Source organism: Ambystoma mexicanum, chromosome 2q (genome assembly GCF_040938575.1).
Source record: "Ambystoma mexicanum isolate Mex_15411 chromosome 2q, UKY_AmexF1_1, whole genome shotgun sequence".
NCBI lineage: Eukaryota > Metazoa > Chordata > Amphibia > Caudata > Ambystomatidae > Ambystoma > Ambystoma mexicanum.
Window position 1 is genome coordinate 360972251 of NC_090924.1, and position 23461 is coordinate 360995711.

The 23461-nt window shown below is 49.0% G+C and overlaps 1 protein-coding gene across 1 annotated transcript; it reads left to right on the forward strand.

Moving 5' to 3' along the window:
* The first annotated feature begins 19586 nt into the window (after window positions 1-19586).
* On the forward strand, window positions 19587-21860 carry LOC138569422 (ras-related protein Rap-2c-like). The gene has a single exon (XM_069647389.1). The coding sequence runs from the start codon at window positions 20417-20419 to the stop codon at window positions 21245-21247; it is 831 nt and encodes a 276-aa protein (XP_069503490.1). The 5' UTR covers window positions 19587-20416; the 3' UTR covers window positions 21248-21860.
* Window positions 21861-23461: the final 1601 nt, after the last annotated feature.

The window sequence follows — 23461 nt, forward strand, 5'->3', positions numbered from 1 at the left end:
CCCACCACCCCCGCATCTCAACATTCACTGCGCAGGCATACAAATATAAAAACCCATACAGACCCGACACCTCCCCAATCCCAGCATCACAACAAACACAACACAAACATACAAAAACAAACATTCATGTACACCCGACAACCCCCCCCCTCGCATCGCAACAAACACAACACAAACATACAAAAAACAAACATTCATGCACACCCTTCCCCACCCCCGCATCTCAACATACACAGCACAAACATACAGAAACAAACATTCATGTACACCCGACACCCCCCCACCCCCTCATCGCAACAAACACAACACAAACATACAAAAACAAACATTCATGCACACCCGACACCCCCCCACTCCCGCATCTCAACATACACAACACAAACATACAAAAACAAACATTCATGCACACCTGACACCCCCCCACTCCCGCATCTCAACATACACAAAACAAACATACAAAAACAAACATTCATGCACACCCGACACCCCCTACCCCCGCATCTCAACATACACAACACAAACATACAGAAACAAACATTCATGCACACCCGACACCCCCCGACCCCCGCATCGCAACACACACAACACAAACATACAAAAACAAACATTCATGCACACCCGACACCCCCCACCCCCGCATCGCAACAAACACAACACAAACATACAAAAACAAACATTCATGCACACCCGACACCCCCCCCAAACACAGCACAAACATACAGCATAACAGATCCGACACACAAACACAAACAAACAGACCACTTACCGGACGTGCTGGAAGGCAGGCTAGCTGGAATGCTGGCTAGGTAAGTGGAGCGGTACTACGGCTGGCGTGGCAAGCAAGGCTGAAATGCCTTCCGGCATCAACCCTTACTGGCCACACCAGCCGTAGTGCTGGCCCTCCATTGGTGCAGCACACACGCACTACGTGGCTCATAGGCGCTGCGTGGTGCGTGTGTGCTGAGCCAATGAGGGCCAGTGTTTTGTCCAGCCCGAAGACAACAAAGACTTTCCTAATGGAGGGCGGCCGATGCTGCTTGCGGGCCGCACTCCATTAGGAAAGTCTTTGTGCCTCGCGGGCTGGACAAAATGGCATGGTGGGCCGCAACTGGCCCGCGGGCCGTATGTTGTGCACCCATGATCTAGATCTATAATCTTTTTGCAAACCTTTGTGTAGATTTGTCAAATGGCACCACATTTATAAACCTTTACAACATTGTGGGACCCCCTCTAATTTTGCTCCCTCTTGATAGAATACCACCAAACTTCACCAAAACATTTATATCTGGATCTATTATCAGTTTGCCAAAAGAAGTGTAGATTCGTCAAATAGCACCTCATTTATAAGCCTTTACATTATTTTGGCACCCCCCTCTAATTTTGCCCCCTCTTGACAAAATCCCACTAAACTTTGCAAAAACATTTATATGTAGATCTATTATCAGTTTGCCAAATTAAGTGTAAATTCGTCAAATGGCACCTCATTTAAAAGCCATTACATTATTTTGGGACCTCCCTTCTAATTTGACCACCTCATGACAGAATCCAACCAAACTTTGTATACTCATTCGGAATCAGGTCCGGAATATACATGCAAAATGTCATGCAGTTATATTAAGTGGTGCCAAAGTTGTAAGCCATTCAAGAACTGCATTTCACCAACCCTGTAAAGATGAGGTGTCCGTGAACTTTTCAGGACTGTGCGCGGACTTTCGCACCAAAACCCACCTGTTTTTTTGCTTTTTGCAGCCATATCCCATCCCATCCTCATCACCCCTCACCTCCCCAGGGATTATTTGATAAGTTTGACAAGTGCAATGTTGTGTTTTTTAATATGTTTTTACCGCGATGTTCGCGGACACCCGCAGATGTCCGCGAATCCAAGATGGCGGTGTTTCCAAAAATCTGACGCACTTCACACTCTTCACCATCCAATCAGCGAACATGTTGCATGTCCGCGGACATGATGCAAGCCGATTAACCAATCGGTGTCCTGTCCGCGGAGCGAACAGGGAAGTGTGTCCGCGGAGCGGACATAAATATCACAAATTTTTTTAGACCTACTTTTTGGTCATTTTAAAAAAAAAATAGTGGACGGATTTTCACTAAATTTACAAAAGCACACTTTTGGGACCAAGCCGCTGCTCCTGCGACAAATTTGGTGAAAATCCGCCCAGCGGTTTGGGCTGTAGGCGTGAACAAAGTTTTTTCCCCATTCAGTCTATGGGAAAAAAATAAATTTTGGGACCCCCACTATAACTTTGCCCCCGCTGGAACGGACCTCACCAAACTTTGCAAAAACATTCGGAGTGGGCCATCTACTTTTTTTGCAAAGTTTGGTGAGGATTCGTTCAGGGGCAGCGAAGTTATAAGCCACCCAAAAAGTGATCTACCTATGAGATGAGCAATTTAACCATAACTACATGGCCACTAGCGCAGGCTATGTAATATATATGTCAGTGTAATATAAAGGACTATTTTTATATTTTTATATCTTTACATTTTAATTGGGACATTTTTTTATTTTTTCACATGTTTATATTTTTATGTTTTTATTAGGACTATTTTTAGATTAATAATTTTTTGCATTTTCAATTAATAAACCACATAATAATGGAAGTTGTTTAAAACAAAACTAAAACATATTTTTTTCTTTTATTATTGTCATTATTATTGGTTGCAAATGCTTTGAAAAAAAGAAGACAATTTATCATAATCATTATTGTTGCTGATAAGATATACAACCCGCCTCACTCATAATTACAAGTAATAAGTAATCTATACATATTTGTAGAAAATGTTCTGTGATCAGTATGTTCTTGATTTGTTTCTGATACCCCGAGCAATATGCAGCAGAACACCTTTACAAGCGGCTGACACTATGGTTATTATGATCTTTCTATTTTCCTTTTTCTTTTGTTGTTTTATTTCCTACTTTATTTCACACTGAATTTAACTGATTATGGGCCTCATTACACAGTATGCGGTAACCATGGCGCTATTAGCGCAATGAGATACCTTATTGCTTTGACAGATCTCAATTGCAAATACAGGAGAAAGTATACTCTTCGGGAGGATGGGTTGATGGAATGATGGAAAATGTCCAAATTGACCGAGCTTAAAAACATGAATGCATGATTTGGCCGAATTGCGGTTGTTCGAAAAATTCCAAGCGGCCAAAAAGTTAGACCAAATCATGCATTCGGTGCTGGGGGATTTGGGGGTGTTCCCCGCACCCTTGCTCACTATATTGTGAGCGTGGGTTTGAGAGGGTGTCCCTGGCAGACCTCCCAAAAAGCCCAAAAAGAAAATGGCTGTGCGGTCGTCCCCTGCAACCTTGCTCACTATATTGTCATTGTGGGTTGCGGGGGTGTCCCCCGCAGCCACCCCAAAAAGCCACAAAAAAAAGTGAAAGGGAACAGGCGTTGCAGGGACATGGCTAGTCGGAAGCCGCAAGGTAAGTAGGGGGTTTGGGGTGTGTTGGTGGTGTGGGTGTGGGGTGGGGGCCAAGTCAGAAATGTTCACGGAAGAAAAGACTGAAGGTTATTTCGGAAAAAAAATCTTCTGTCTTTTCACCCTCGAACATTTGAATCTCGGGCTTTCAACCCCGATCCGGAGTAATGGGGTGTAGAGCAGAGGCAGTGCTGACTGCACCTGTAGAGGTGATAGAAAATGCAGATAGAGTGTGCCACAAAGAGTGGTCACACACTGCCAAGTTTTTAACATGGGTGGAGGATGAAGCAGGACCACTACCCATAACCAAACTACAAGCACTGACATTATGCTTCAGAAATAATGGGTCAGTAATGCTTGGTAACGATGAAGGGCGCAAACGTATTATGGATTTACCAGGTATGAAAGTTGGCACAGCTGTGCTTATGGGCCATTACTGGGCCTGTGGTATAAGAGCTTACATGCAGCTACTACCCAACTGGGGGGCTATATGTTCAATAGTAGTACTGACTGCACCAGCATTGCTAATACCACAAAGTGATGTTGACATTGGGACTTTTCTTTCAATGGCACACAACAGGAAGAAAAGATCCCTAGGCCTAGAATGCACAAAAAGAACTAACTTTTTTCCAAGAAGGATAATGCTGCATTAGAAGAAATGCCATAGGAGCAGAGGTTATTTGGTAAAACAACAACATTCTTCACATCTTTTCTAATGCCTGGCCTGCGAGCAGCAGCAAATGCACACTAGATCCAGATAACTAGGTGGGAACTGTTACAAACTATGAATTCCACAGTGAAAGGTTTCAATGCCATTAAGGAGGAGTTAAAAGCGGTCAGGTTGATGACCCTACCGAACAGATATGTTCTGAACCTCCTCACAGCTATTGAGGCAGGAGTGTGTGCAAACATAGGGCCAGGTTGCTGTACGTATGCACCCGCACACGATGAGGAAAATGGGACCTTGACAGAGGCCATATACTCCTTGCAAGCTGCAAAATAAAATGGAGGAGGAAGTGAATGACATTGAGGATGATAGCTGTTTCGGTTATCTATTCTCTTGGATGCCTTCCTGGCTGACAGATACATTAAAATTACTGTTGGCATTTCTGGTACTGGTCATAATGTTTTTTTGCATTTTGGAAATAGCAATAAGCCAATGTAAAAAGGCTGGCGAAAAGGCACTCCAAATCACAATAATGGTTAATGTGGGTGACACAGTACACAAGTACACTCAAATTGATGATGGAGATTATTGTCCCATGCACCCATTGCGTCAGTCAGCTAGACAACCTGGGGCATTGTTTGCATGTCCAACAGATATCCACAATTACAATGAGCGCTGGATGAAATGTGATGAGAATGGCGAGTGCTGGCTTATGACATGCAGTCCAGCAGAATACGTAGCTCAAGGAGGTAACGTGATTAGTGTCACCAAAGTGTGGCTGCCGAAGGTTGGCTGTAATGTGATGAGACCAAATGAAGGAATGGTCGATGGCTCGACCAGAGGGAGGAATGTAGTGGGACAGTTATTGCAAGCTGCACCCACGCCTTCCACAGAAAAAAACAAAGTTATATGGTGAGAAAGGACACATTTGAAACTGCACTTTGAAGTCTCCTGAAAATGCAGCTGGCATAAAGATTAAGATAGTTGGCGCTACACAATTAGGAGCCAGATAGGGAATAGCATGAAGGCATTAGCATGCACAAGTAGTGTACTTTCAAATAGAGTAGATTAGGTGACAGGAGGGTGCATACAGAAGGGACTCACTAGACAAGTAGATTAGAAGATTGCAGGTAGATAAAGGATACTGCATACCCATAGGAAGGGATGATATATGAAAGGCATGCATCAGAAAATCAGTAGATAGTAAACTGAATGTGTCCTGCAAGGATAAAACGTGACAAGCAGTGCTATTTAAAACTGCACAAGCACTGTAGAGAATAGGAGTGCCTTACAGCAAGCACGCTACTGAAACAAAAATAGTTAATTCTGGAAAATCTGTAGTTGCTGGATGATGGCTGTCCCAAAGGATTGTCCAAGGCCAAGGGAATTGGAAAGGAGGGTTTTCATAAAGAAACCACATATCAGTGTCTCCAGCAGTGGCCGTTCAACCATTGAGGTGAAGTATTTATAATACAGCAGATGGATTTTAAGTTCATGGGACAAGGAATTGCCTATGAAATATCTTGGTAGCTGACAGCTTAATGCCTCTGAAATCGGCTAGGCATAATGCACACGGACGGATGCGGCGAAATCACAAATAGATGCTGCGACAAATATATTAAACATGGTCATAGCAGCATGACTCATAACAGTATTCATTCATAATGTGTCAAGGCAGGATGGCACATATTCTGGGGCAAGAGAGGGGAAGCCAGAACTTGGCAGTTGAGCAAGGACAAACTCTTTCAGAAGCTCTAAGACCTCATGGCAGAGATAACATGGGTTGTTTTATTTAATTAAGAACTGAGAGCGACATGCTTGGTCTTCTTCCCCCCATCCTTATCCATAATTCTTTATACCCCCGGCAGTTCAAGGACAGTGTCACTACATGTTAACCAATAAGCATATGTATTTTTCACCGCACAGGTAATTTAGAGCTTACTAATAATATTCAAACATGATGATGTAGTACATTTAATGGGATGTTTTATGGGTGGGATCTTAGATAAAGAATGATCCAATCATTATTGTGGGACATATAGAATTATATATTTGGCTTAGCAGAGGAAACCAATGACCAGGAGTGATAGGTGTTCATAACTCAGTGATCATGATGATATCAGAATGACTATATAAACTGCTGTTTCCTGTTGAAATGTTGGAGAAAAACCTGAGTGAGAGCTTGCCTGTAGATCTTGTTCCCCCCGCCCCAGCCTTACATTGCTAATGAAGCTGGGTTGCCCTGCATTTTGCATACCACAGTGCCCTCTGTGTTGTCTCTTTTATTGGCAAATACCAGATAGAGGACTGTGCTAGTTTTGAGCTTCTATTTTAGGTAGATTGAGAAAGGAGAGGTTCAGTACTACCTGCAGGCCAGCTTAGCTGTTTTTGGGGATTCCCCAAACTGGGGAATAGAAGCCCACACCCCTGTCCGGATAAGGGACAGGCTCCACCGCTTCATCCTTTCAGAGCTGCAATATCTCCCTTAGCAGTGCCTGTGACCCAGTCTGTAAGAGCAGTGAGGAAGAAGGATGAAGAACCAAAAGATGGAGAATCCTGAGGAAACTATAGCCAGGATGCACAGATTTTTGGAATGGCTTAGCTAGCTGCTGAGAAAGAGAGTGAGTATGCCCCTAACAGGAGAGCTGTGGCTCCTGACCTGTACCTCATTGTTTTTTAGAGTCAAAGGATGAGGCAGAGGAGAAGGGATGGTGGGAAACCTCTTTGGTGGCTGTGCACTGCTGCTTTCTTCTGTGAAGTTTCAGAGATCTGTCAGGCTGGCACACCCTACAATTCTGGAACCGCTTGAAGCCTCCAAACATCCTAGGCTTCTGATCAGATCTTCTACACCTGCACAAAATGTTTGGCCACAGACTTAGTGAGTATAGCCAGAGACTTTGCTGTATGGGTGCAGGTTGTTTTCTTAGTGGGCTTGTCATCCGTCAAGGAATTTAACAAATCTGACCCCTCGAATGGGAGGTTGAGGATCCTATCATGATCATCCAATGCAAACTTTGCGGCATGCATCTACGCCATTCTGTGCATGCTCACACCCAAGCAGATTCCCCTACTCATTGTATCTACATGCGCTACTGTCGATTCAAGGAGATCTGGAGCTATTACTTTAGCTTCCGTTAAACCTGCTTTAACGGAAGCATGTTTGTCGAGCGGCGACACATGGACAAAATCACTGATTTGCCACCATCTTTTCTGATTGGCAGCGGCTAGCATGGCATCCTCGTTGACCTTCTTGAGGTGTAATCCTGAGGTGAGACACACCTTTTTTCCCAAAGCTTCTAACACTTTAGCAAGACAATTTGAAGAGGACATGGCTAAGGAACTAGGTGGCTTTCAGTAAATCGAAGCTGCCGCAACCATAAAGGAATGAGGTTGCCGATGGGCAGAGAGCAACACTTGATCACTTTACAACTACATAAAGTGTGCCTCGAATCTTTTATCTTTTTGAGTATCCGAGTGCGGCTTCTCCCATACCTTTCTTGCTAGCATAACTACATCATTTTGTAGAGAAAGAGCTCCGGCTGCAAGTTCCCTAGGAAATCTGCTAGGCTTTCTAGGTGATCATGGAATGACTTAGCCAAGGATGAAGTCTCTTCCTCATCATCCCCATCATCATCAGTGTTTCTTAATGGAAGGGCTGGAGCTGCATCCTGAAGATCATGCGATCCGCCTGCATGAGCCATATCTGCAGCGGGATCCTGATCCGGCCCAGATTAAGGTGGTGGAATGACCAGGGGAGGAGGCAGAGGGGTGGCAGAGGGGGCATTGGTTGAAGCGGAAAGGGTTGTAAAAGAGTCCCTGTAGGATGTTGCAGTACTTGACCTGGAAGCTGCAGCGGGAGCATCTGAGGAGTAACCCACTTAATAAGCCCCTTCAGAAAAACTGACATCTGATGTGATTTCATTAATGCCAAAAACCTCTAAAAAACCTGTCCTCACAAGCCGCCTGACTGGACTGTTGACTGGATGGTAGCGTGTGCCCCTTTGATGGGATGTATACGAATTGACTTTTTGAGAATTGATCATGGAATAATTGCTCGTGGGGGAATTGACTGACTTTAAAAGGTCAATTAGGACATATATGAGGGGGGAAACCCCCTGGAACCCCCACCCAATCCAAAACCTCCCACCAAATCCCTTTGTATTATTTATCATCCAACCGCAACCCAATATATATATAAAATAACTAAAAGGTCAATTGTGTAAAAGGTCAATTAGGACCATTATAATTCGGTCAATTAGGACAAAAGGTCAATTGTGCATGGTCAATGTGGGTAATACCCTTTGATGCGCTAGACCTGCTCTACTGTGCTCTGAATGGCTTGCTCTGACACAGCAGCTGAATAGGGTATCCCAGCGGTTGACTCGTATAGGTATACCCTTGAGGGAACAAACACTCTCTGGATCCCAACAGGCTCCTAAATTCTTGCGGGATGATGGCTCTCTTCCCACCTGGGTTGCCCACTCTGAGGGTGAGGCCGAGGTGCGTGACCTGCCCTCTACCCTGGGACTGACCGAGTCCTGCACAGCTGCCATTTTGTGTGCTTCTGGTGCCGTACTGTCAGGAGTGTGTGAGGGGTCAGAAATGCGAGACGGACACCAAAGTATAGTTTTCTCAAAGTTTGCCATTTAATAGATGAAAAAGGGGTGAGATAAACGCCTATCTTTCCCTATCCTAACGAGGATGTCCCTACCTAACAAACTAAACTAAAGAAGGATGACCTAGTGTCCAAAATGTCCCTGACCCTCACACTAATATATAACACAATAACACAGGGAATATTTGGCGGTCTTCAATTCAACACCACAGTGCAAAAGTTCAAACTAATAAAGTACTCCTTGTGATCAGGTTTGTGTTCCCTTCCCCTGTCTCAATGCTGGAACACTCATGGAAAAGTTCTGAATTAACAAAGTTCTATTCAGTTCAACACAAAAGTAATTTTTCTCCCAATCTGACCTTCCCTTGGATAAATGTCTCTTTCATAAACATTTGTTCCAAAAAGCAACGCACTTGTTGTCTTCCACAATATCCTTTTTGGTAAGGCCAATGCCTTTCTCACAAAACAAAGGTTCATAAACAAAGGAAATGATTCTCTTCAGGATATAAAGCAATAATTAGCACATAACTCTTTTGCTTCCAAGCATAACAGTTTCTTCTTGTAAAGCAACAGTTTGTCAAAATGATGATAGTGGTAACACTTTCTTTCTACCACATCGTTTGCCACAAACACATTGGGCCTCATTACAATTCTGACGGTAGCCGTGCCGGTAAAAACGGCAGGCTGCCGCTGGAGTTCTGTTTTTTTTCCAGTGCCTGGCTTTAGGGAATCACTCGGGCATTACAGTGCCAGCGGTCCGTGAAGCCAGGCGTCGGAAAATGTAACTCCCCATTCCCATTTGAGTCCCATTGGACTCAATGGGAATGGGAAGGACGGTAGCACCGGCACCATTCATAATGGTGCCGGTGCTACCGTCAAAGTCTGCGAGCGGGTGCCTTTCTGCCCGTCAGGTCAGACCTGGCAGGCGGGAGGGCATCTGGCCCGCAAACTTGTACTCTGCCGGTCCGGTAACAACAGTGCGAGTAAGCTTATCAGCACCGTAGTTACAAAACTGGCAGGGTAATAATGAGGTCCATTGTTTCAAAACATCTTCTTTCCTGTTCCATTCACCTGCCAGGATTAACTACTGTTGATCCCTTTCCTGGTTTACCCGCTTGCCAGGATAAAAACTCCCACAACTACAACTGTTCGTAGTGGCAATATGTTTCAAGATTCTCCACACCCATATCCCATGTGAGGAGAGTTGAAAAACGGCTGCCTCTTTTTATAGTCTCTTGACTCTTGGCAATATGGGTTACAGGTTTCCTTCAATTGGTGTCCCACAAAAGAGGAATTGTGCCTGTGTTGCTTCTGCACGGTTCCTCTACAGTCTCTTGGCTGTTAGCAATGCAGGTTATAGGTTTCCCCTAATTGTTGTCCCATAAAAGGGGAATTACGCCCTTGTGCTTTTGTGTGGTTTCTTTACAGCCTCTTTGCAATGTGGGCTATAGGTTTCCACCAATTGGTGTCCCATGAAGGGGGAATTACACCCTGATTTCTTGTGTGCTTTTTCTTTACAGTCTTTACAGTCTCATGGCTGTTGGCAATGCATGTTATGTTATAGATTTCCCTCAATTAGTGTCCCATGAAGGGGGAATTATGCCCTGGTCCGTGTTGTCTTGTTTTCTTTATTCGGTATTCAAAATTGTCATTTGTTATCAAATGGCCTTCTCGGAGCACCCCGAGGTCACCTTTGGGTTACGGCCAGCTCACCGGTCTTGTTTAGCATCTCTGTGTCTTTGCTAGTTGATGCGGCAGACCTCCTGTTTCCTGCCGTGTGTCGTGACTTGCCGCGTAGTGAAGAGTAATGGACCTTTGTCCACAAATCACCCACAGGGATGAGTGAATAAACTCCCTGTGCGAGCTTTGAGGCCACAGGTGGTTTGTTGGTTCGCCGGATCTGATGACGCCCAGGACCCCGGAGGCTGTTAAATGGAAGGTAAGGTTAGCACAGGCAAACACAGTACTGTGATATGAAGAAGTGTGTAAGAATCTCTTACCTAAACCCAACAGGGATGATACTGGGGTGTCGGGGATCTGGTGCGAGGGAGCGCCGTAGATCCGTACAGCCGTGTCAGCCGTGTCCCAGATGGTAGTTGCCGGCTGTACCTGTAGCCTGACGGTAACTTAATGGGCACTTGAGTTAACCATGTAGCGCCAGTGGCCGAAAATCGTAGAGTCAAGAAAGGGCAATCCGAAAACAATCCTTTAGTCAAAGCCGAGTGTCCAATGTACCAATATCCGAGCGACAAGATCCGAGGAGTAAGCAAGCCAGTCCGTGATTCATAAGCCAAGGTCCACATCCGAAGTATCAAGGTAACGTGAATGCTGCAATTGCCGAACAGAGTCGTGAAACAGCTGTGAAGCGGTGAGTAAACTCGAACTTCCCGGTTTTATGTGCGCCGGCTCCCGATCACGTGCGCGGAACTCTGGGCACGTGATCGGGAGAGCACCGCGGAACCAGGAAGTAACCGCAATCGGGTGTTCCAACCCGAACGCAGTCTCCATGGGAGTTGCCAATGGAAACGAGGCAACAAACCGGGTCGGACTTTCCGCACTGCCCGCCCTCGTTGACGATGGCGACTCCCTCGCACCCTAGGTAAGGAGATGTCTCGGGAGGTGGGCTGCAACCCGGGGACAGTAACCGTGTGTGCTGGTGTGTCTGAAAAGGTGCATGGTGGCGGGACTGGTTTGTTGTGTATGACAGAGCCCCCCCTCAATGACCCACGACCACGTGGGTAGGAAGGGTGATCCCGGTGGAAACGTGAAACAAGTCTCGGGGCATGGACGTCCCCAGCAGGAACCCAACAACGCTCCTCGGGGCCAAAACCCACCCAGTCAACAAGATACTGGAGCCCACCTCTGATAAAGCGAGAACCCAAGATAGCAGAAACCTCATATTCCACGGAGTCACCCACCGCTACAGGGCCAGGCGTAGACCGGAGACGAGTAGGGGCCGGACAAGGTTTCAACAAAGAGGTGTGGAAGACGGGGTGTATGCGCCAGGAAGCAGGGACTGAGAGGCGATAGGCTACAGGGTTGATCACAGCAGTAATTCTATACGGGCCCACAAAACGGGGTAAAAGCTTGCGACAACCAGGTAGCCTAAGGTGACGAGAAGAGAGCCAAACCCTGTCCCCCACAACATAGGAAGGTGCCACCGCCCTCCTTCGGTCCGCTGCGGCCTTCATGGATTCCCGGGCCTCCTGAAGATGAGTAAGGGTCCGAGCCTGAACGGCCGTCAAGTCGCGGGCACAGGCGACAGCAGCTGGGTTGTCAGAGGGTGCCAGGTCCGGGATAGGTAAGGTGCGGGGGTGCTGACCATACAAAACATAAAAGGGAGAAGAGCCAGTGGAGGAATGTGTGGAGTTATTGTACGAAAACTCAGCAAGATGCAGCAAGCCCAGCCAGGACTGCTGGTGTTGCAAAATCAAACAACGTAAATATTGTTCCATGGCCTGGTTCACCCTCTCAGTCTGGCCGTCCGTCTCCGGGTGGTAAGCGGAGGAAAAGCGAGAATCTATACCCAGGAGAGCCGTGAGAGCACGCCAGAACCGAGAAGTGAATTGGGGCCCCCTATCCGAAACAATAATCGTGGGCAACCCAAAGAAACAAAAGACCGTTTTAAAGAAGAGATCGGCCAAAGCTGGGGCAGAAGGGATGCCAGAACAAGGTATGAAGCGAGCCATTTTGGAAAATGAATCGACCACCACCCATATGGTGTCGAATCCCTTTGTCCGGGGTAGGTCAGTTACAAAATCCATGGAAACCGTGTGCCAGGGTCTGGGGGGTACAGGTAACGGAAGCAGGAGCCCCACCCTACGGTGCTTACACTGGGCACATATAGCACAGGTGTTAACATACCCTTCTACGTCGCGTTTCATGGAGGGCCACCAACACCAACGTCTGAGAATGTCCAACGTGCGTTTCTGTCCCGGATGGCCATTGATGGCGCTATCGTGGGACCATTCCAGAGCAAGATTGCGAGTGTCGGTCGAAGGTAACCACAACCTGTTTTGGATATAGGGCAACCCTTCATGAAACACCGGATCCCACTCGGTGACCTGATCGGGATGTAGCGAAACCCATGTGCGAATTGAGTCTAACAGAGACAAAGGAGGGGTGCAAAGGCAAATAACATGCTGGTTTAACAGGTTTTCTGGGAACACAGGTAAGGATACCCCACCCGGAGAGCGAGATAATGCGTCCGCCTTCCCGTGGGACAGACCGGAACGATGTTTGATCAGGAAGTCAAAAGCCGCGAAAAATAAATGCCACCGCACCTGCCGACTGTTAATGCATTTGAGCGAGGCCAGATCCTGGAGGTTGCGGTGGTCGGTGAACACCGTGACCGTGTGCCTTGCCCCCAACAGGTGATGCCGCCAGACTAAGAAAGCATCTTTGATGGCGAGCAGTTCTTTCTCCGTGACGGTGTAATGTATTTCTGTAACAGAGAATTTCCGGGAATGAAATGCCACCGGATGCAACTGACCTGAATGAGGGCAACGTTGGGACAAGACCGCCCCGAGAGCGAAAGAGGACGCATCGGCCTCCACAATAAATGGGAGTTCTGGGTCGGGATGTTTCAGGACAGGAGCAGTAGTGAATGCAGACTTCAGGGCGTCAAAAGCCGCCTGGTGTTCTTCCAACCAGACAAAAGGCGATTTGGGGCTGGTTAGAGCAGTAAGGGGAGCTACCAGAGATGAGAAGTCCTGGATGAAGCGCCTATAGAAATTCGAGAACCCAAGGAATGATTGCAAGGACTTGAGATTGCTGGGTTTTGGCCAGTCCAAAACCGCACGGACCTTGGACTGGTTCATGGCCAAACATCCAGGTGTAATGTGGAATCCCAGGAATTCAACGCTTTCAGTGTGAAACTGGCACTTCTCGGGTTTGGCGTAGAGTGAGTGTTGGCGGAGGCGGGACAGTACTTTGCGGACGTGCACTATATGTTCTTTTATGTCCTGCGAGTATATGAGGATGTCGTCAAGGTATACTGCCACGCATACGTCCAACAAATCATGAAATACTTCGTTCATGAAACGTTGGAAGGTAGCAGGGGCATTACAAAGCCCGAAGGGCATGACCACGTATTCGAATAATCCGTAACGTGTACAGAAAGCAGTCTTCCACTCGTCTCCGGAGCGGATTCTGACCAGGTTATAGGCCCCGCGGAGATCGAGTTTTGTGAAAACGGTAGCATGGCTTAACCTGTCTAGTAAGGGGGTGATCAATGGTATTGGGTATCGATTCTTGATGGTGATGGAATTAAGTCGGCGGTAGTCCACACAAGGACGCAGATCGCCCTCCTTTTTCGGGACAAAGAATATGGGGCTAGCAGCCGGAGAGGTGGAGGGACGTATATGACCGACCTTCAATGCTACCTGGATATAATCCTTTAATGCCTGTTCTTCTGATGGAGATAAGGAGTAGATGCGGCCCGAGGGAATCACGGAATCAGGAATTAGGTCAATGGGGCAGTCATAGGATCGGTGTGGTGGGAGCACCTCCGAGGAACCCTTGTCAAATACCTCATGGAAATCACTGTAATCAGTAGGAAAACCAACGGCAACAGCCCCCACTACATGAGGCTCGAGAGCCATAGGGATATCCTCGTGCAGTGTGAGCTGCGCTATGCCCCCTAGGGCCCGTGGGGGTGATTCTGCGTCGTCAGGTGCGGTGAGACAAAAATTCTGGCACGTCTCAGATTCAAAATGGACCTGCCCTGACTTCCAGTCAATCAAGGGGTTATGTAGATGTAACCAAGGAAGACCCAGGATGATTCCGAACTGTGGCATCGTAATCAGGTCGAATGTGATGATTTCCTGATGCGTGTTTTGTATAGTGAGGGTGATGGGGGCGGTTTGTTGCTTAATAGGGCCTGATATCAGTGCTGTACCATCCACTGCTTGTACTGGCTCAGGATGTTGCTTGGTGATCAGAGGTAGGTTTAAGGATCTGGCCAAGGTTATATCGATATAGTTGCCTGTGGCGCCTGAATCGATGTAAATCGAGACGACATGGGACATGTCGGGTGTAGGGTTAAGTGTGGCCTGTACCAACACTGGCCTGATCCTGCCAAAAGTGGGGTTCCTATCCGGGGAAATGGAAGTATTGCTCGATCCAGTCCCCGGATCTAGGGTCGAGCATTCGGAAAAACCGGATTCTTGAGCTTAGGGCGTCTGGGACATGATTTTACAAAATGGCCATTTAGACCACAGTAAAAACAGGCATGGTGGGTTCTTCTGCGTTCCCTTTCTGATTGCGTGATGGGGCTGCGAATGCCACCTATTTGCATGGGTTCGATGCCTGTACCAGAGGAAGAGGAGGATGAAGTGGCAATGGGGATTCCCGTTTCAAACCGACGTTCGGAACGTCTTGCGTCGATTTGTAATGCGAGGTCCACTAACTCAGTGTGGGTCGTGGGCAAAGATGGAACCACAGCCATAGCATCCTTCATGGTGTTATTAAGCCCCCTATAGAAAACGACCGCCCTCTTTGGTTCAGGCCAGGATGTCTCAGCGGCTAGCTGATTAAAACGAGCAATGTATTCAAGGAGAGAACTCTTCCCTTGAGTCAGATCTAACAGCTCGAGGTCCCGAGATTGGGCTTTGTGACGCGTGTCGAACACACGTGACAATTCTGTGACTAGTAGTTCAAAGTCGTACAGGACGGGGTTGTCGTTCTCCAATAAAGGGTTGGCCCATTCTGCCGCGGTGCCGGCCAGGTGGGACAAGGTGAACGCCGCTTTAGTGGTGGCGTCAGGAAAAGCCTGAGGTCTACAGAGGAAATGCAGTTTACACTGGTTTACAAATGTGCGAAACTTTCTAGGGTCACCGTGGAACCTTTCTGGAGCAGCCAAGGGAAAAGGCGTGGACATGAGTATTGGAACCTGAGGTGCTGCAGGGGCAGTAGGAGGCTGGGGTATAAACGGCTGAGCAGTTGGGGGTTGCGCTGCGGCAGCAGCCTCCCCGAACTCAGCATCAGCGGGCAAGGGATGTTGTGTGCTCTGAATCAAGTCTAACCTCTGGTGTATTGTAGCAGTAGCGGCAACCATATCTGCTCTTAGCAATGTGAGTGCCTGTACCAAGGCAGCCACGGGGTCCTCAGGTTCCATACTCTCCACGACGCAACGGCTTCACAGTCTGTCGTGACTTGCCGCGTAGTGAAGAGTAATGGACCTCTGTCCACAAATCACCCACAGGGATGAGTGAATAAACTCCCTGTGCGAGCTTTGAGGCCACAGGTGGTTTGTTAGTTCGCCGGATCTGATGACGCCCAGGACCCCGGAGGCTGTTAAATGGAAGGTAAGGTTAGCACAGGCAAACACAGTACTGTGATATGAAGAAGTGTGTAAGAATCTCTTACCTAAACCCAACAGGGATGATACTGGGGTGTCGGGGATCTGGTGCGAGGGAGCGCCGTAGATCCGTACAGCCGTGTCAGCCGTGTCCCAGATGGTAGTTGCCGGCTGTACCTGTAGCCTGACGGTAACTTAATGGGCACTTGAGTTAACCATGTAGTGCCAGTGGCCGAAAATCGTAGAGTCAAGAAAGGGCAATCTGAAAACAATCCTTTAGTCAAAGCCGAGTGTCCAATGTACCAATATCCGAGCGACAAGATCCGAGGAGTAAGCAAGCCAGTCCGTGATTCATAAGCCAAGGTCCACATCCGAAGTATCAAGGTAACGTGAATGCTGCAATTGCCGAACAGAGTCGTGAAACAGCTGTGAAGCGGTGAGTAAACTCGAACTTCCCGGTTTTATGTGCGCCGGCTCCCGATCACGTGCGCGGAACTCTGGGCACGTGATCGGGAGAGCACCGCGGAACCAGGAAGTAACCGCAATCGGGTGTTCCAACCCGAACGCAGTCTCCATGGGAGTTGCCAATGGAAACGAGGCAACAAACCGGGTCGGACTTTCCGCACTGCCCGCCCTCGTTGACGATGGCGACTCCCTCGCACCCTAGGTAAGGAGATGTCTCGGGAGGTGGGCTGCAACCCGGGGACAGTAACCGTGTGTGCTGGTGTGTCTGAAAAGGTGCATGGTGGCGGGACTGGTTTGTTGTGTATGACACCGTGTAACTTCAGCAGACTGCTTCTTCCTTCTCTGGAGCTCCGGCAGCTCCGTTGATCCTCTGCTTCAGCTTGCACACCATAGCGTCGCTCACCTGAATGGGACCAAATGGAAGAGGGGAGAAAAATTAAGGTGTTCAATGAAGGAGATGTGGTCCTGGTAACGCAAAGGATGCAGAAAAAGACTGATTCCAGATATGAGACGACACCATTATGGGTGACGGAGATCGAGGGGACAATGGTGACCGCCCAGAGTGAGAGAAAGGAGGTGAACAGAAATGCGTCGCTCTTCAAACACCTCATTTGTGACAAGGAGGGTAAAGAGGGTGAAGAAGGTGACCCGGAGTCGGAGGAGAACAGACCGTCTGGATGATCAGGGACCATCAGTGGTTGAGAGAGAGAGCAGTGAAAGACCACAGAGAATCATTAAGAGGCCGACCAGACTCATTGAAGAGATGTGAGATGGACGTAAGGAGATATGTGAGGGGGGGACATCATGTTGTACCACGGGCCCCTATCGAGGCAGCACCTATGTCAGAGGAAAGGGAGGAGCAAAGAGTGAAAAGAGCTAGTTAGGAATGAAGAAGTTAAGAAGTGAGTTGTGTCTCAGTGTCGTCTGATGCGTGCCCAGAGCACAGGTAGCCAAGACCAACAATCACTCATATTTATGTACTAAGGTTCGATTCATGGAATATTTGCCTGGTTCAAAGTGAATTTGCACTGCTGAAAAGTGACTTTGCACTGCTGACACGAAACCTGATTCATGGAACTGTGCAAAGTGTATTTTTGCAGTGCAAAGTCTGGGCAACGTCATTTTTGCAGTACAAAATGATTTTGCCTGGAATTTGCACTGCAAAAATACTCTTTGCACAGTTCCATGAATCGCTGTTTGTGTCGGCAGTGCAATATCACTTTTCAGCAGTGCACTGTTACTTTAAAGTGGGCAAATATTCCATGAATCGGGCCTTCGTGATTCATATTTCGCTTTATGATCGCCAGTACAGAACTCAGATGTCCTTTGGGGGATTTTGCAAATGCTTTATGAAAAGCCTATACAAAAAAATGGTAAAAACAGCCCCTTTGAGTGCGTTGCTGGTCTTTGAAGCTCATGGCGGATCTCTCACAGTAGGTGACTTGCATGCTCTGCTGCAATACTACCAAACTCCAGTACACGGCCCTGCAGCCATTCTGCGTGTGATCACTATCTCCTTCTCCTGGGCACACACGCATATCGCCTTGCGCGAGGATACAAGCACGCGCCTTTCGACCTGGTTCCATGTCCTCACTGTTCGTAATCACACCCCAGAGCGATATATTCCTATTGCTCATCACGCGACAGGTTGGGCACATTGGGACCCATTCCAGAAGACAGACGCATACTTTCCCTGCTGACCTATTTACGCACAGGTCTCCTGCGCACGCGCCGGGCGCTGAAAATGACGTCTACCGTGTTTCTTACTACTGGGAAAGTATGTGTAGATTTTCTTATAGGCTGACACCTGTGAGACTATATGATTTTCTCTTTAGGTCAAGTTCTTGGAAACAAAAGGTCTTTCTTTGCGGGGAAGCGTTTCCGCAGAAATCAAACAAGTAAAATAAATAGTAAAAATATGAATTCAATTTTTAAGATCGGTTTGGAAATCATCCGGCAATTCTAGCGCGTTGCCCCTTTGGCATGAAGTAAATGCAATTTGCAGAACAGGCAGACATGCAGTGTTATGTTTCTGACATTTGAAACAAGCAGCCACAAAGACACCAGTTTTGTCTTCGTAAGAAATCGCACATGTTTTTGCCAGGTATTCGCCACTGCGCAGGTGTTGCATTCATACAATAAGGGGGTGCCGTCCCCCGCAGCATCCAGTGGCAGGCATGGCTATTCTAATTCACTATCGCTGCCATCAAAAGCTGAGGTACGCACGCCATTATCACTGCCTGTCACCAGATGCCCGGGCGCCCGCTCCATTACAGCGAATTGCATGTGCGAGGCTGAGCTGGGAAGTGCAGCTATGAATTCACGACTGCAGTGCACCTCACCTGTCACACTGTAAGGGCGCCCCCCTGCCACGCCCCCCTTCCACGTGGCCCGTGCAATAAAGAGCATTGAACAATATGGGTTGTGTGTGCGTTGCTTTGCAAATAACTACTTTCCTCGTAGAAAGATGCACAGAGCACAAAAAGGGTGGGCTGCTGCGATACTTGACCCAATTCGTTTGTCGGAATCGAATGGGGGAGAAATAAAAAAGAATAGAAATCTGTGGGTCTCTATTTCGGACTCGCTGTCATTGCGCGTAGAAAATAAGGCATTCTACGTGTGTCCGCGGATGTGGAACTAACGGCTCTGCAGGGGTCTATGTCCACATGCGCCACCATCAAAGCTAAGAACGTTGCTTGGAAAGTAGGGGAGTGACAGGAGGGGGTGGAGGGGGGGGTAAATCTGACAGCACAGTGAGTAGTTGAGACCCAGGGAGAGAGAGGGGTTGAGGTGGGAATCGCAGTGAGAAAGCTGGGTGGGAGGGAGGTAATGAAGTGAAAAGTGCATGTGGGCCAAATTCTTGGCAGCTGGGGAAGCAGGTCATGCAGCGCTTGGGGCGTGTGGTTAAGTAATGTGTGGTGGGGTGCTGGGGGTGATGGGAGTTAGCCAGAAGCGGTGCAGCCGACACACCTCCGTTCTCTGTGCCAGCCTATTGGCAGCAGGGAGCCGCCTCCTGGCAGCGGATTGGCTGCCGCTCGGAGCCCGGAAGGTACAAAGCAGGCTCCCGCAGCAGCGCTGGCATTGATATCGCGCACCAGGGCAAGCGTGTTTACTAGCGAGGTCTGCGAGTTTGCACAGCAGCCCAGAGAGGAGATACGCGAAAGCAGGCGTGGCGAACTGTGCAGAAGAGTGGCCAACACGAGTAAAACTGCATCAACTCTACCAGTAGCTTCACACAGAGACTAGCCTGCAGCACCCTACCGGGGGAGTGCGCCCTCTGCACAGAGATCCCACAGCGCCCTACCCTGGGGTGGCACATAGACCACGCAGAGCCGAGAGTTCCACACCTGCTGAGCATCGACAGCGCCTGAACTAGAAGTTCCATCACTCGTGCTGGGACCGCCAACGCAACGTCTGTTGCTGTACTGAGGGACCGAAGCACCTCAAAAGAGTGGGCGCCACATCTCCACGCACAGAGCAACAGTGGCCGCAGGCGTTCAACACCTGCACGGAAACCAGGGGTTAACGCAGCACCTCTCGAGAGACGCCTACGGGCGTGAAAAAGTTCGGGGCTGCAGCAGCGGCGGCGGCATACTCCCACACCTGCACAGAGACATCGAATCGGTGGTAGCAAAGAGTTCCACATCTGTACAGAGACTTTGAAGCGGAGCAAATAGTGCACCGTCGGCGCAGAATCCGTGCAGCAGTGGTAGCCTTGCAGCAGTGGTAGCCTTGCAACAGTGGTAGCAGCCAGAAGTCTAACCTCTACAAGACAGAGACTTTACAGAGGTTGCAGTGAACTACTTGGAGACTGTGCACGGGTCCCAAAGGACGCAGTGTCTGCGGAAGAACCTTGCAGCTGCACCAGCACCCCCCAGGGTGTGCAAAGCCCCCGGGTCCCCCCCAGTCGCCCGCTATGACGCAGGCCCAGAAGTCCTGCTCCGACTCGGGCCCCACAGTGCGCCTGGTCTTCCTGGGCGCGGCCGGCGTGGGCAAGACGGCCCTGATCCAGCGCTTCCTGACGGGCCGCTTCGAGAGCCGCCACCGGCGCACCGTGGAAGAGCTGCACAGCCTGGACTGCGAGCTGGGCCCGCGCAGGGTGAGCCTGGAGGTGCTGGACACGAGCGGAAGCTACGCCTTCCCCGCCATGCGCAAGCTGAGCATCCGGCGGGCCCAGGCCGTGGCGCTGGTCTTCTCCCTGGCCGAGCCCGGCTCTTTCGAGGAGGTGCAGAGGCTGCGGGAGGAGGTGGCCGAGCTGCGGGCGGACGAGGACCCGCCGCTGCCCGTCATGGTGGTGGGCAACCAGGCGGACCTCTTCCCGGGGGGCCTGCTCTGCCGCCCCCCGCTGGCCGAGCACCTGGCCGCCACCGCGGAGCTGGAGTGGGGCTGCACCTACCTAGAGACTTCGGCCAAGCAGGACTACAACGTGCAGCGCCTCTTCCAGGACCTGCTGCTGCGGGTGCAGCTGCCCGAGCCCGGCCCTGCGCAGGAGGCGGTGGACCGACGGGCAGGCACGCGTGGGGCCGCAGGGCCGGCTAGGGGGCAAGAGGCCCAGCTGCAGTGTCCAGTGAAGTGGCTGCAAGGGTGGGTGGACAATGAGCGGACTGGCTGGCGGGCCAGGTATATATACAGCCAGACACTTGAAGTGCGTGACAGCCCTAGAACAGTAAAGCCATGCTCTTGTCGCATACCCAAGCTGCTCCAACATGGGTGCACAGGTCCTACAGAGAACGCACCAAGCCCATAATGTGTGCTGGACTAGAAGGGGCTTTGTGCACGGACTCAATCCACAGGGGCTTGGGGTAATGCAGAATGTATGTGCGGGTTCACGCACAGCCTCTTTAGTGCACGTGTCCTTGTAAAGGTTACTGCCTGTAATATTCACACGGTTACCACACTCATTATATCACACGTGGATAACCCACGGTTCTTGTGTTAGCTAACTTGTCATACTCGTGCACACTGCTGACTACATCCGCGCACCTCAGTTGTATTCTGCGTCACAAGACCTGTGTCTTGGTTGGTGCCCCCCAGCGCTTGCAATATTTACTGCACACCAAAGGCACGAAGACTAGTCCGGGTAATGTCATTACACGCCCTGCATTGTATGTCTACTTCCGCGGGGTTGATCGCTACACGCCCAAGGGTTGCCATGCTGGACAGGGCCTCTTGCCACAGCCACAGGTTTGCCTGCTCGTGCTATGCAACGCTATGCAAATGGTGGAAACCGCTGTAGGGGTTTGGCTTAAAATCTGTCTGGGGAGTTGTGTAGTGCCATACTTGTTTTTTTCTTATTATTTTTTTACGTACAGCCGGCTGCATATTATTCATTTGTTTTAAATAAAGAAATGTTGACATAAGTGTGTGTTTCATTCTGTGTTCTAAGTTCCCTTCAGCTGGCATTCTTGGTAGCGCGCACATGGGATCCAGTTGTGCCCCTGGTCCGTGGCTGCAAGGATGTGGAGAAAAACACCAGCACACAATTCCAGGGCATGCACTGCACCATGCGAGCGCAGACCGGGCAATAGTAACCACATTTCGTGGTGTTCCCTGTATTCAGCATGGTTGCCGTGGAGAGAGAAATAGGCTACACTAGGGCATCGGTCCATTACTCCAGCATAGCAGCCAGGGGGAGAGGCATTGGGCACACCTGGGGGTATGTATGCACATTATGCCAGCAGGGTTTCCGGGGGAGAGTGGTATTAGAAACGCGTACGCTTGTACACTCTATTCCTACACAGTTCCCCAGTGAGAGCAGTACTCGCCACACTCACCGCAATACCTGGACAGAAAAGAGCCTCCCTCGTACTAGAAAGGAAGGAATCGAAGAATCTCTCGCTGCACTCCCCGTCCCACCTCGCCCCTGACACCACTCGTAGCTAGCAATGCTGCCTTGGCAGAGATCAGGTTGCTGCCCCCCTCCACACATGCCGGAATCAGAATACAAAACAAGTGGCACTGCAAGGGCAGTATTAGCAGTCCATATGGAGGGTACTTCTGTTCTAGCATAGGTAGAAGTAGTAGACACACGAAAGGGAGACAGGCTGGAGTGTAGATGCGGGATATAGAGCAGTAGTCGTATGAAAAAGATACACGCAGCAGCGCGGCTTAGACGCAGAACTCACCAGCAGCCTCACAGAATGTACACGTGCTCAAGCATGGGCCCAGGAAGCCACCGGAAAACACTTGTCCTGTTGATCTCTTCCCTCAGCTCAGATCAGGGACTGGTGAGCACCCGGGGTGGGGTGACAATTCACCTCCTCGTGAACAAGGTCCAGTGCCTTAAGACCACTACAGTGGTGATGTGTTTAGTGAAAAGATCTTTCAACCTAACAACATGGATGGGTGTTACCCATTGCAAGTAACAAGAAAGGCACACATGTGGAAACAGCTGAGATTAGAAGAGGACTTCTTTATTCCAGCGGTGTTGCCAAGAGGGAGCCAAGAAACACATTTCTCTGTGGTGTGCAGTATATATGTTTATTATTACATATGAAACAAAACAATAGCCAGTTAGATCATGAATGTGCCTTTCTTGTCGCGTGTATCCTGGGAGCTTAATCCCTTAAAGGGACTCGCAGTTTTGTCAGGTTAGTCGCTTTAAGATACAATTGCCCAATATCACACACCGTGGTTAAGTAGTGAAGCTGGGATTTGAGCCCAGTCTCCAATCCCAGTTTTGTTGTACATCATAGACCACTGATACGTGAATGTGTGACTTTCAATAAACGCAAACCCTGTTTTCTAGACCTGACTGGCAAAGTACACGCCTCAAACCATAAACCAAACAGAAAATATTTTAAAAGCATCCTTATAAAAATAAGTTATGCAAAATGAGCCTGATTGTAGCCTGTATATTCCCCATCATATATGAAAGTCTGCAAGTATGTCACAGTCTACCAGAATCCTAACTGATGTGAATCCAAACAAATCTCATCTAAGTTGTACTACTGTATTTTAA